Consider the following 15582-nt stretch of genomic DNA (forward strand, 5'->3'; position numbering starts at 1 on the left):
AGATGTTTACTTGTGTTTTATTGACTATGCAAAAGAATTCTATTGTGTGGATCATAACAAATTATGGATAACATTGAGAAGAATGGGAATTCCAGAACACTTAATTGTATTCATGAGGAATCTGTACATAGACCAGGAGGCTGTTATTTGAACAGAAAGAACAAGGGGATACTGCATAGTTTAAAATCAAGAAGGGAGTGATACTTATTCAATTCGTATGTTGAGCAAATAATCCAAGAAGCTGGACTATATGAAGAAGAACGTGACATCAGGATTGGAAGAAAGCTCCCTAACACACTGAGATATGCTGACAACACAACTTTGCTTGCTGAAAATGAGGATGACTCGAAGCACTTACTGATGAAGATTGAAGACTACAATCTGCAGTATGGATTACACTTCAATATAAAGAAAACAAAAGTCTTCACAACTGGACCAATAAGCAGCATCATGATAAATGGAGAAAAGTTTGAAGTTGTCTAAGACTGATTATTTCTTGGTTCTACAATCAACACCAATGGAAGCAGCAGTCAAGATATCAGACGACTTACAGCACTGGGCAAATCTGCCGCAAAAGACCTCTTTAAAGCACTGAAGGACAAAGATATCTCCTTGAAGACTAAGGTGTGCCTGACACAAGCCATGGTATTTTCAATCGCCTCTTATGCATGTGAGAGCTGGACAATGAATAAGGAAAACCAAAGAAGAGTTGATGTTTTTGAGTTGTGGGATTAGCAAAGAATGCTGAAAGTACCATGGACTGCTAAAAGAACTAACAAATCTGTCCTGGAAGAAGTGCAGCCAGAATGCTCCTTGGAAGCAAGAATGGCCAGACCTCATCTCACCTACTTTGGTCATGTTGTCAGAAGGGATCATTCCCTGGAGAAGGATATCATGCTTGGTAAAGTGGGGAGTCAACAAAAAAGGGGAAGACTCTCAACAAGATGGACTGACACAGTGGCTGCAACGATGGGCTCAAGTATAGCAGGGATTGTGGAGCTGGCACAGGACTGGGCAGTGTATCATTCAGCTACACATAGGGTCGCTATGAGTCAGAGATGACTCAACAGCACCTAACAACAACAGCAATCCTTTGATGTTGATGGTCCCTTTGGTTTTGTAGGATCATCATGTCCTTGACTCCTTTATAATTGAGAGCCATCTCTAGCACTCTCTATTTAAATCCAAATACACCCACAGCAAAGACAAAACTTTATTCAGTTGTCCTCCACTTAAAATGTCATTTTTTCCACAAAAAAGCAATAGGTGCTCTTTAGTGACAAGCAACAAAGCATCCATTAAATATGTGTTTCTTTAATTAGAAAAGATATGCAGTTCTCATATAACTGTCTTCCTTTATTGCACATTCAGCTTTTGTCTGCCAAGGCTACTGGCACAACCATTTCTGACTTTTTTCCAAAAGAGAGAGAGAACTCTATTTTCTCATGTACGTTGTGCCCTTTACACCTCCAATTTTCCCAGCCTAGCATAAATGTTAGGAAAATAGAATTTTTAAAAATTTATAGAATTATGAAACATTAAAAGAAATCCCATTTTTAAATTTAAAAAAATTCTCCAAAATTCTATGTAGATTTGATCATTGTATATATTTCATAGAGAGTGAAATCTTCTAATTCAAGCTTTTTTTTTTATTTTAATTTTTTGCTGGGGTGACATGACTTTAATTTTATTACATATAATACAACAAAACAATTTATCAGAAGGAAAGTATTGTAAAATCCTGAAATAGCAGTAGTAAAACTAATATATCAAAAGACTTTTGTTCTGAATCCATTACTTGGTGTTATTATATTAGAAGGTTTTCATTTATCAAATCAAATTCAAAATAATGATTTCCAACAAACGCCCAATTCAAACAGGTTCCATAAAATGCACATTTTATTCTGTATCATGAAAAAATATTCACATTTAAATAAAGTGTGGAAAAAAATCAAAGTTAATCCTCCCTGATGAAATACAGTTTATTGTGCTGAAACCCAGAATTCCTTTGGGTTAGAAACTTCCACCTGCCAACTCACTTTTTACAACAACTGTCTTGAAACAAATTTAAATAAAGTGATAGTCACCACAAACTTCCCAGTAGCATTTGGACTTTGATCACAAAATTCATGAATTGACCCTCAAGTCACAGAGTTAAAATATTTTCACACACCGTCTCAGCAATCAAGTGATGATAGGCCCACAGTACATATAATATTTCTATATTACACATTTCCATACCATTGTGTAAGTAGAAAAACAATCTGTTCAGCATGAATAAGATATTGAAAAGAGCAATTACTGTTTAGCATAATGATATTAAAAACATCTCACATGTCGTTATCCCTTCATATCCTTAATCAACACATGAATCAATTGCTTCGAGTCAATTAATCCTTAAAGGCAGACACGTTTTTAATATTCAGATTCCCAAAAATATGGTTGGACTGGCAAAAACATTTACAGAAATTGCAAAAGATATATTCTCATATTAACATCTGTGGTATAGTCAGGTATTTGCATTATCGTATATACAATGTGGCAGTTAGTGTAAAGAAAATCACTAGAACAGAATGAAAAAAATTAATTTTCAATATGTTGTAAATGTGCACACTTTTAATTTGTGTTGTCTTTGTATAAGCATACCCAGAAGTCATTGCTTTCTCAACAAACTACAGCATGTATTTCAGGATAGAAATGGTTCTAATTTTGTGAGATAATCATTTAAGGAATTTGTTCCTAATATGAAACGCATGTCCCATCTTGCTTTATTAATAGTTAATGAATGTAAAGTTAATGAATGACTGTTTGATTTAGATGCTGGTGCTACCAACCACAAAGAGACATAAGCAAACATTAATTACTTTTACATTCCTTCTCTGAAAATGGATCATGAGAATCAAGACATGGAAATAGTCGCTCAGATTCACAAACAATCCTCACCACCATTTTTCTGAATATGAAGATAGGTTAAATAATCCTGATTTGGAATTTGGAACAGTTTCCATTAAATTCTCTGTATAAACTGACAATTCATGACTGTGGCATCTCAATGTAAAAATATTATTGTTTCAGTCTCAGAGCTGAACTGTTCATCTTAGAAAAATCTAATTTTCTTTGACATGGAATTCAAAATGAATCCTTCACTGTGGTGATTTTGCATGGTTTGCTAGCCATTCTTCCTGTTTGCTTGGTCTCAGACTCATCAGGAATCTTTTCCACCATACTCTGGCTGGGAAAAATTTAGGATCAAATGATACCAATAGCTCTATGATCAAAACAAACTGTATGTTGTTTTGTTCACAAAGTCCAATTTCTACAACTCAGTGGAAAGTCTGAACATAGAAGGAAAGGGTTAAACTTCAGGTTACCAAAAATTATTTAGCAGAGGATGAGGATACAATATCTGATAACACATTACTTAAATTAGTTATTATGAATAACCAGTGTGGATGACTCAGAAATCAAGGTGGATATTTTGGCCTTGACTGGTCTGGTCATTCCATAGTCCAGGGATTCTGCATAAAAGAGAGAGCAGGCTGATCATCTTAGTGTTGCCCCATCAAGATGTAGCCCAGTTTGCTAAGTGCTTAAGGGCTTCTAAGTCAGAACCAGCGTTTCTAACTTATTGGCTGGTAAGGGAGCATTCATGTAAAACTTGGATAAGTTTTCTAACTGCTTTCTAATGTTTCATTATAATCTTAAGGTTTGTCATGACTATGTATTATCATAAAGAAGGAAATAGAAATACCTCTCAAGAGGCACCATACAGAGAGAACTCATTCGGGAGTGGCTACTACCCCTTTTCTTCTTTCCACTTTTTCTCTGTTATAGCTCTGGCCAGAAATTGTACCATTTGGTCAATTTTCATTGACCAAGTGCTTTTAGACATAGCATAAGTCATGACCTGATTTAAATTATAATGAAGTCATAATTTAAAAGACAGGGATAGAAGTGAGCTAACTAAAAAATGCTTTCAAGAGTGTCAGTGGGGTCCTCAACAGTTACTATGAAAAAAGTTGTTGTTATGTGCCGTCGAGTCGGACCTGACTCATAGCGACCCCCCCTTGGGTTTCCGAGACAGTATCACTACGGAAGTAGATTGCCCCATCTTCCTTCTGAGGAGTGGCTGGTGGGTTAGAACTGACAGCCTTCTGGTTAGCAGTCAAGTGCCTTAGGCACTACGCTACCAGAGCTCCTAGTATGAAAAAAAGTAGGATAGTTCTTTCCATAATTATCTCTGGCTATGTTATTATCGAAGTGATAATGAGATAATTCTGGCTGAGGACCCCAGAGTGAAACTAGTACTTCTTTTCTCCTAATCTCAAGAATTTGCTTTAAAAAATAAATAAATAACTCAAAGGAGAATAAATCACATTCAGAAAATAAACATTTTTTTTTCATTACAGAAAATTTAAATAACACTATTTACAAAGGGCTCATTAAATTTGGAAATAAGAGTACAAGTTATCATTCTAAATAGAAATTGTTCATTTGGATAATGCATTTAATAGTGGTTTGCCAAGAAGTAAACCTCAGTGCAATCAATAAAAATATCTGAATAACATACTTAAAATTCAGTGAGTCAAAAAAATAAATAAATAAAAGTATTTCTGTAGTCTCATCCAAATTCCAATATTAAAGAGAAATATCTTGAAAAAATGTTGAATGTCTCTTGCTTTCTTTGACTATCATGCATCACCTCTTGGGGTTAAAATTCAACCCAAAAGGGAATTTTGATACTTGTGACCACCCATCAACCTTGCCTCTTACTTATAATCACATTTTTCAATTTACTTCCATCATGCCCTTCAACTATTGAGGGAAGTGAAAGAAAATTGTTAGTAATGAAACAGGGGCACATTTGCTTGTATCTGTCATTACAGCAACTTTTGTCATTTACCCTGACCTTTTGTAAAAAACAAACATTATAGAGGGCAATTTTAAAAGACTATTTTAGTGTAAGGCATCTCTAAACATGTATGTCTTGGAAACCTAGGAATTTGTGGTTGGACTGAGTAGTCTTTGTAATATGCACATTCTATAGGACTAGGGTTTTCTGTAGGGTCTGATGGTCTCTGTGAGATGATAATCTAGATAAATCAAGAGTAAATGGCCTCTCTTGGTCTCAGCTTTACCATTTAATAGGTTTGTTATCCTGAAAAAGTTCTTTAATCTTAATAGAGTTGTTGTAAGAATTAAATGAGATAATCTAAATAAAGTGCTTACCATAATATAGAATATTGTTGTTGTTGTTATATGCTGTCAAGTCGAACCCGGCTTATAGCAACCCCTCCTTGGGTTTCCAAGGCAGTATCACTACAGAAGTAGATTGCCCAACCTTCCCTCCAAGGAGTGGCTGGTGGGTTTGAACTGCCAGCCTTCTGGTTAGCAGTCAAGTGCCTTAGGCACTACGCTACCAGAGCTCCTAATATAGAATGAGCATTCTGTAAATATAAGCTTAATTAACTTCTGAGAGTAAAGGAACAAATAGATTTCCCCCCATCTTTCCTTAGCCTTAGCCTTCATTTTCCTTGTCCCCAGTCCAATTCCTCAATGGCCTGCACCCTCATAAAGCATAGAAACATATTGGTCTCATAAAAATTGAGAAATAAAAAATCTTAAATTAGAATACTGACTGATACTCTTATAACAACTGACACATATTAGGCATTAAAAATGCTTGTTCATGTCCTCTTTTCTCTACAAAGCATTATTCTAAATTTTAGTTAGAATCTAGGACCAACAGCAAATTCTAGTGCCATCTAAAAAAGTGTTTACCTAATATAAATGCTTACCTACTTTGCTTTTATTGAAATAATTTCTAAGTGGTTCCCAACTACATTATGTGGTTTAATAAATTTAAATCTTCTACAAAGAATGAAAAAGCTTGCTATCTTTCTCTAAATAGGAGATGCCGTGTCTAAGTGTGTATTTGTGTGTGCTCCTAAGTGTTTTGAAAGATGGAGAAGGGCAATGTGCTGGGAGAACTTCATACTATTTCAGTGACCTATGGATTTTGACGACAGACTTTTTCTGACCGTATGGGATGGCTGAGATCTAATTATTTTGTATAAAATGCTTTGAAGATTAGACTTATTGATAATAACTAACAATGGCACTGTTTAACAAATTGATTTATTAAATGTATTTAGGCATATTCTATTAATTACTTTGTCAATATAATGTTAGGTTTTTTGTTTTGTTTTGTTTTGCTTTTAGTATATCTTATCTTCAAATATGTTATGGCATCAAACTTCTTTTTACAATATTTTTTAGAAATATCACATATTTTAAAGTTATAGAAATTGTAAATAAAATTCCTTGATCCTGCAAGCAAAATTAAGACCAAAATTTATAATTTCATAAATGCTTCTCTTAATTTTGTCCAAGGTAGAAAAAGATCTATGGGCAAGAAGGAATTTCTATTTTTCAAGTAGTTTGCATGTTGTTATTTTTTTAAAGTGCTTTAGCTAAAAAGGTATCAAGTTGGAAAATAAAATTAATAAAATTGAGAGTAAGCACTTTGTTCTAATACAAGAAAGGACTATTGATTTATAAACGTTAAACACACTGAGGAATCCCTGTGTGGTGCAAACAGTTAAGCGCTCAGCTACTAGATGAAAGGTTGGCAATTCTAACCCACCCAGAGTCCCCTCAGATCACAGGCCTGGAGATCTGCTTCTGAAAGGAGCACTATGGAGCTGTTCTACTTTGCACATATAGGGTCCCCAGGAAGTTGGAATCAACTCTAAAGCAACTAATAACAACACTAAATAACTCACATATCCAGGAAGAGAATTAGTGGCAAAGTTGTTTAGCATCTTTTTACTAGGTTAGGGGAGCTCTGGTAATGTAGTGCGTAAGGCACTTGACTGCCAACCACAAGGCTGGCCGTTCAAACCCACCAGCCACTCCTCAGAAGGAAGATGAGGCAATCTACTTCTGCAGTGATACTGCCTCAGAAACCCAAGGAGGGGTCACTGTGAGTCGGGTCCAACTCGACAGCACATAACAAAAACAACAACAGGGGAGGGATGTGAAAATATCTAGATCAGGAGATATTCTAAATTAGATAAGTTGGGTGAAAATCCAGGAGATAAAAGACTTATGAATTTGGGAAAGATTAATAGCCATCTTTGCAGAGAAAAAGAGTAAATGACAAATGCCAAAATGAAAGAATGTAAAGATTAATTAATATTCAATGTGCAGCTATAGAAAATCATTTAATGAGAGTGGTTCTGTAGCCTCAGAATGTGTATTTTTTGTCATAATTCACTGATGGGGACTAGAAACATTGCACACCTGTACTCTGTTGTTTACATATAAGAAAAACTGATAAAGCAGAATGTATGCAACACAGCTAGGTTTTGATTCATTTCTTGTTCAAGTCCTAGGGTTTTATCAAGTTTACTAATTCACATTATTTAAAGTTAAAATATTTCTCAACACTTGGAAATGCATCTGACCTTGTCTTTGTTTCACTATGTGCCAATTAAGAAAATAAGCTACAATTAAAGAAATGTGGATCTTATCGTTCCTTTTCTTCCCTGTTCTTCATCCCCCATCTCCATTTTTGTTTATTTTTTGCTGACTTATGGAAGGTTCAGACTTAGCAATCCTGCTGAGAAGGTTGCACACAGAGAAGACAGTAAACATAGTAGAAAACAATGTACACCAGTAGAGCTAGGGAAAATAATAAAAATATATACTCTATCACTTAACACAGGACAGCTGATTGTGCCTGTATGCATTTCCAATGACCATGCTTAAATGTTTTCATTGCTATGTGGAGTCAAGTCAATTTCGACTCAGTGATACCATGTGACAGAGTAGAACAGCCCCCACAGGATTTTCTAGGGTGTAATGGTAACAGAAGGAGATTGCCAGGTCTCTCTCCTGAAGAACTGCTGGGTGAGTTCGAACTAACAACCTTTCGGTTAACAGCTGAATGCAAACTGTTGTGCCCCCAGGACTCCTGATGCTTAGATCTATATGAGTATTAAATTGTAGCTTCTGTTGTGCTCAATTTGACAGGTTTGTTCCAAATGTGGACACTGCAAATCCTGATTGGACACCCATAAGCCTATGCACCTAGTACCACTACTAACCTACTTAAAACTTGATATTTGCCTTCATTCTAATTGTGTAATCCCATGTGCATCAGCTCTTGGTTTTTCTTTTTTCAGCCAAGCTAAGATGATTATTTCATTAATACCAAATTCATCTGTATTGACTCCTAAAAAATAATAAATGGCATGCCTTAGTCATAAGAGTTCTTGTTATATAAATTGCTAAAAGACATTTAGGCTGTAAGTAAAAAGTTTACACTGAGAATAAATTGATTGAAAATATTTATTTACATATGCATATGATATATATGTAATGTGATTGTGAGAGGGAATGCCAAGGGCCTAGCACAGTGAATGAAATATAAATGTTACCAACATTTAGCAAATAAATAGAGGGGGTTAGAGTGGATAGTAAAAAGTCATTGTCAGTGATGACTGCTGCTCTGAAACATTTTTAACTCTCTCAAAACTATAAGGCATTGGGGATTAATCTAATTTTAACTTGCTAAATTATGTCTGCTTCCAAAAAATTGCCTAATTTCTAATTCATAATAGCAGTTAAAGTCTGGCTTGACAAAGAGATTAGCAAAATCCAATAAAACGTTTGAATATCTCTTCTGGTGCATAAAATTTCCCCCTTTATTTCTGTGTGCTCTTCTTATTTTCCTTACCCACTGGCCATGGCAAATGTACTGACTGCTGGTTTGAGTGTATTCCCTAAGACACAAGATTATCTTTGCAGAATAAATAAGTCTTACCAAAATGAATTTTTTGTTTTTTTCAAAAATCAAATGTTTGAGTGGTGAAATTGAATTACACGTCTTCCTTATAAATTTATTGCAACTACGTGTTGAAAAACCTATTGCTACTGGAAAGGATTCTTTCAAAGTAAAGGACTCTTGTTATAAGAATATATGCTTTTCTGGACACATATGGCTTGAATAAATCATGTTTATTTTTAAGTAAAAATCGGGAAGATGAACATTCTATACCTTGAATATTCACCAATAAATTGACTTTCCTCTACAAAATTGGGAATTTCCACTGAGCAGTATGATTAAGCGGAATAAGAAAAATCATAAAATGTCCATCTGTTTTCCCTATCTTCCTGCCCTCAAAAGTCCTTCATCTCTTATCCTTATCTATCAGTGTCTTTAAACATCTGGGTCATTTTCAAGTCTTACGCTGTTATACTGTCGAGCCAACCAACCTACTGCCATTGATTCAGTTCCAACTCATAGCAACCCCTATGGGGTTTCCAAGGATGTAAAATTTTTACAGAAGTAGATTGCCTCATCTTCCTCCCATGAGCAGCTGAGTGGACTGAACCGCTGACTATCTGGTTAGCAGCTAAATGCTTTATACACTCTACCACCAGAGAGCCTTTGTGCTTACATGCCACTGACTAATTATGTAGCAACCTGTGCTTTTCCCCACCAAACTCTGACCAGAAAAATCCCCTCTAAATATTGGAAAAATATTCTGATAAACAGCCCAACTCAGCTAATCTGCTATGAGAGACAAATAAATAATAATTTGTCTTACTATGGTTTTCATCCAAGAGAAATATTATGTTCTATTACTGAACATATGATTCTTTATATAATAAAGGAGCAGTTCTTAACTTCATTTTAGTATTTATTGGTGAGAAAATTGAAGCCCCAACACACACACACACACACACACACACACATAGAACCATCAATTTGCCTGAAACGACACTGTTAAATTGTGGCAAAGCCAGATTCAGAATTCAAAACACAGCCCAGATATTCATCCCATGGTGTTTTCAAAAGTCTGTTTGGTTTTTCTTTTCCCCTTTTCCGTCAAAAATCACAAGATCAATACTTTTACACATAACAAAAAAGTAGTAAAACAGAGCATTCACATAATTCTAATACAGTCATATCTTTAAGTTATCCATGTATAATGCATACTTTCTAGACACATTTTCTGATGGCCTACATGAAACTGTGTAAGAGGCTCAGAGTAAGTAGCTTAAAAGATAAAACTACTGCAAGATTTTGGAATTCATTAGGAATAAAACAAATAATTTCACCAGTACCAGCCACTGGACACTTCAAAAACAGTCACTGCTTTGAAGACTAATTTAAAAAAAAAAAATTCTAAAATAATTTAGTTATTTAAAATAGAAATCCAGTGGTCCAGATATCAAAGTTACCTTAAAGAAAGCTGTGATTTGCATTTGGGCTCCAATAAAGTTAATTTACAAAATGACACTTTAATTAGTGGCCACTATTAATATTTCTATTAAAGTTCTGGGTGCACCAGGAGTAAGTATTTTTCTAATTCTACTTACTCTGATCTCCATAAAGTTAAATAAATAAATAACCTGAATTCTTAGGACATTACTACTAACAGACTTAACATGAGATGAAAACAGCATCATAATAAAAAAGTTTCCATTTTAACAAAGAAATACATGTCTCTATTCAATCATTGTGCCTGTAATCATTCTAAGTACTATTGATGTCAATGTGGGACACTAATAGGCTTGGTCCTGTCATCTGCCTTTCATGTGCCTATTTGTCTTTTATTGTTAAGACTCCTTCACTAAGCAGATCACATTTAGACAACAATATTCTACTAAAGACTGATAAAAAATTTGCTGTTATGACATATATATATATATATCACATGTCCATTCGTGTTTGACTTTCACTATTATGTTCCAACCACCTGCCTAGGGTATAGCCTCTAACCAGGTCATATATTGTTTTAGAAAAATATTGAAGGTGTGTAAGTTACTTTGGAAAATTTTTGGATTTTAAATACATATCTTATTACTCCTATTCATATATTTTTCAGAAATATAATAGTAAAAAAATGTTTCTGGATGCACCAAGAGCATCTATACAGTGTAAGAATAAAACATGCAGTCATCTGGTCCCCTAAAGAGAGTCTATAGTCTGTGTGCTGATTGAGGCAGCACAGAACATGATTATATCATTATTGCACATATTGCAAGTGTTCACCTTTCATCCAAATCTATGTTCAACTGATGAGAATTGCGGAATCTGGGAACCTAAAAGACTACTGTATATACAATGTTTGCTGAACACATGCTTTCCTGCTGACACAGCAGAGTGCATCCAGCACCACATCATGTCATGCACACAAAGAACAGAGGTGGCTAGAAAAGAATATATGATAACTGCACCATTGATAAACAATTGATACTTTTCCCCCTTCTTGACAACCTGGTGTAGTTCAAAACCATTATGCTTCTTTCCTATAAACAATAAATATTGGAGGTCGATTGGGTGATTAGAACACAACACATATTTGAATCATTAACATGCAAAGCCATGGACTGTGATTCAAAATTACCCTGCTATTTCATAGTCATTCTCATACAACTGCATACCAACTGGTAGGTGTTAAGCATGTGGCTAATGTAAAATTGACAATTTCTGTACTCAGATTAATTTGACCAATACTTCTTGTCTCATACACGGTTAAACAAATAGAAAAATACCCTGAAATTCAATAAATGTTGTAGAGGTCAAGAAAAAGGTGCCATCCTCACTATGAAGGCAACTAAATCCTAATTCCCAGTCTGATTCTTTACACTATAATTGCTTCATTTTCTCGTGCCTCTGGTAGGTAGATAGTTTAGCGTAGCATGGAGACGTGCTCCCCTGAAAACGTATTCATTATTTTTAATGGAAGTTATACACGCAAAGGAAGAGGAACGGAACCCACGGCACATATGTTCTGAGACTCTGAGTTTAAAGAGGCACATCTTATGGGCATGGGGGGACGAAGTTCAAATAGAAATTCTAAAATAGGAACTGTTTTATAAATTACTTCGCTTGCATTGCTTCAGTCTGATCATAATTACTTGTCTTCCAGTTCTGGGAGTTTCAGTAGGGAATGCTGGGTGATAGTCACAAAAACTCATAAAAATGGGTACAACAGACTCAAGTATCTTTTTAAATTTTACTTTCATTTTTTATATATTATCAACATATATGTACAGATGGTCCAGTAGCGTACAAATTACTGGTATAAATTTTCAGTTTGATGAAAACACTATCTGCTGCTCCACTAATAAATGCCATGCATGTGCCAATTAAAAATGCCTCTCTGATTAACTTCATAAAATGTACTTCAGGCAAAACAAATGAGTGAGTTCTTTGGGGCTCTTTCAAATGAGCATGCATTTTGTTCTGAATGTGTATCATTTAAGGGACTAGCTATATGCAACTTTTTGTGACTTTTTTTTTTTAAAGCTTATAATAGGCACTTTCTAAGAAGAGGATTTGCGACCCAAAAGACTATGAAATTCAGTCTTTAGTATCCCCCTTTCATAAGTGGCTCAACCTGAGCCATAGAAGGATCAACTCAGCAGAAGTCCAGCAATAGAACTGTGTGCAAAAAAGCTTTAGAAAATTGTAACCAGAATAAAATGATAGAAAAACACTTATCTGAATTGAGCAACTTAACATCTACTTGTTTCTTTTGTTATTGTTGTTTGTTTTTAATCACCTTTCATGTATTGTTTCTACCAAAATAATGTGTGAACAATTCCATACCTGTGTTTCATTCTTTCTAATGATAGATGTGCTAGAAACACTTATCTAGATCTTTACATTCTTTTTTATTTATATCATAAAATAGTTAAATGTTTTACGTGATTACTCAAATGCTTTGTTTGTTTCTTTACTAAGAGCCTTTCAACTTTACCTTAGAAAAAAGTTTGGAAACACAAATATAGAACAATCTCACCTTTAGAAAATCACTATCTCTAACATAAATTATTAAAAGGTTCTTATACCCTGTGGTGCAGTATTTCTATAGTAATATACACTGTATTAGTAGTTTAGTATTCATGGTGTTGTTAAAGTCAGCTTACAAGATGGCAGCTGTTCTCCAAGACGGAGGGAAGAGGAATTTCCTTACATAAGAGTTAATGATTACTATCTAAGTACAATGTTAAAAAAGGAGAGGTATAGTTGAGAGAAGAATGCAGTTCATGCACAAAACCCATAGCAATAAATTCTCAATATCCCACACTGCTATCTGGCTTAGGCAACAAAAGAGATCATTTAAATGGAGCAAACACTGCCGGCAGGGGGAAATAAGCTAACAGCAAGTTAAGAAAAATATCCTATGGAAAGGGATGGTACTAACAGTTTAAAATGTTGAACTCTTCCTTGGCATTAATCAATAATTTAAACTTAACAGTGAGAAAATGACAGTTTGATATACTTAGCCTGAGATCAAATTTGTCATGGCAACATTGGCAGGTTGGACCCTGATTCTTCAAATAGTACATTGCCTTGAATAACAAAAATCATCCTTTTTTTATTATAGAATAGAGATTATAAATAAACGTCAAGTGTGCATGCAGCCAACTGCATCATGTACAAGCAATACCTATTATTTTAATAATCTTCTTTGGCAGGCCAGAATCCAGCTGGACATGCAATATTTACATATCAAAATCCATATTGTGTTCATCATATTGAAAGCAAGTGAAAATATATATATATGTATAGACTGTATATACACATGTATGTATATAGATGTATATACTGTTTAAATATATTAACAAATATATTTGTATATATTAAAAGTGGATTTCATCTTTGTCAGATTCAGGTGACTCAGGCCTTGAAACACTAAAAATATCCTGGCATGGTATCTGGGGAGGTACTTGGAGTGGCATTTGGGATTTGGGAGAAGAGGTCTGGGGCACGCTTTTTTCTGAGAGTATTTTTAAAATTTCTGCCACCTGCTTTTCCAGGGCAGTCATTCTGCAGCTTAGCAGCTGGATGTCCTCTTTGAGTTCATGTTTGACTTCCTGCAGAGTGGTTTGTAAGGCCTGCTCAGGGATGGGATAAAAGGGGTGCTTGGCATCAGCCTGACTGGGACTGTGCTCGAGTGGACTTCGTGCCTCGCCAGCCTTATCCAAACGAAGGTCACTTTTTGTAATTCCACTGTCACAAGAATCTGTTTTCCTTAATGGGTTTTTGGTCACACTGTTTTCTGAATCACTACCCTTGGGGTCCTCTGACAATAGCCCCATGGACTCAGCTTTCATGACATTATTCCAGTCTTCCTTTTTCTCCTCATGGGCTCCCATATTATTCTTGAGTCTCAGCCACCCTTTTCCATTTCCGTTTTTCATTCTCATTGGGCTGTTGACTTTGAGACATTTTTGGTCAGCACCACCATTGGGCTTGAGTTCCATGGCATCACGGTTGTTTTGCTTGAGAGATTCGCTGGTTTTCACATAAGCCAGAGATGTCTGGATTGGTGTGATCTGTGACACAGTGACCACACTTGTGCCAGTGATGGAGGCTCCGTTCTGTAAGGAACGGCTTTCCACCTGGAGTTGATTCCGCTCAGGGTCACTCTGCGTGGATCCCTGATTCCGCAGCTCCTTCTGCTGCTTGAACTTCTGGAAGAGCTTTCTAACTGGGTGGTCCACAGGGATGCTGAGGGTTACCTCGTTCTTTTGCCTGAGACGCTCCTCCTCCTCCTTCTTCACATCACTGATCTTACGGAAAATGATCTGTAGAGGGGGGAAAGAGATCCAAATTGTGATTCTGAAAACAGATGATTTTATAATTGTGTGAGCTCTGGTAGCACATTGCCTAAGGCACTTGACTGCTAAACTGAAGGCTGGTGGGTCAAACCCACCAGCCACTCCTCGGAAGGAAGGCTGGGCAATCTACTTGCCTAGTGATACAGCCTGGGTAACCCAAGGAGGGGTCACTATGAGTTGGATCCGACTCGACGGCAAATAACAACAACAACAACATACCAAATATACCTTGTTTTACAGAGGAAAACCTTGAACATACTATAAGATCACTTCTGAAGGGACAGAAATATTCCAATGCCATTTAATCGATGCAATATACCTAAAACTTGACATAAGAACATTGATTAAACTTAGTTCTAAACAGTTGCCATCTAGTTGATTCTGACTAATGAAGATCCCACTTTTTCAGAGTAGAACTGCACTCCGCAGTGTTTTTAAGGCTGTGATATTTTGGAAGGAGATCATCAGGGCTTTCTTCCAAGGCACCTGTGGGTTGATTCAAGCTGCCAACCTTTTGGTTATCAGCCAAAAGAAATACATAGCACTTAACCATGTGTGCCAGTCAGGGCTCCTAAGCTAAATTCTACTCCCCTGTGTATCAAAGAGGAATGTACTTAAGACAACTGATAGAGGTATTTCAGATTTCTAGTTTATGTTGCTATTTAATGGGAAATATATAAGTATATGTGTATATACATGTATATGCATATGTATGTGTATATTTATGTACATGTGTGTGAGTAATTTTCCTTGTAATATATCAAATTTTTTTCTAGACATATTTCCCTTTTGTATATGTATATTTATGCAAAAGAGAAAAATGTCTAGGAAAAAAAGTGACATATTACAAGGAAGTTTACACACACATACACATATGAGCTCTGGTGCTGTAGTGGGTAAGGCACTTGACTGCTAAATGGAAGGTCAGTGTTT

The 15582-nt window shown here is 35.6% G+C and overlaps 1 protein-coding gene across 1 annotated transcript in view; it reads right to left on the reverse strand.

Moving 5' to 3' along the window:
• Positions 1-13668: 13668 nt before the first annotated feature.
• KCNH5 (potassium voltage-gated channel subfamily H member 5) overlaps positions 13669-15582 on the reverse strand; it is a 467739-nt gene continuing 465825 nt past the window's right edge. Inside the window, exon 11 of the mRNA XM_007949104.1 lies at positions 13669-14616. Within this exon, the coding sequence (XP_007947295.1) occupies positions 13669-14616 (948 nt within the window). The remainder of the gene's footprint in view (positions 14617-15582) is intronic.

The sequence above is a fragment of the Orycteropus afer genome, unplaced genomic scaffold, assembly GCF_000298275.1.
Source record: "Orycteropus afer afer isolate SDZICR_OR568_19922 unplaced genomic scaffold, OryAfe1.0 scaffold00237, whole genome shotgun sequence".
Lineage (NCBI taxonomy): Eukaryota > Metazoa > Chordata > Mammalia > Tubulidentata > Orycteropodidae > Orycteropus > Orycteropus afer.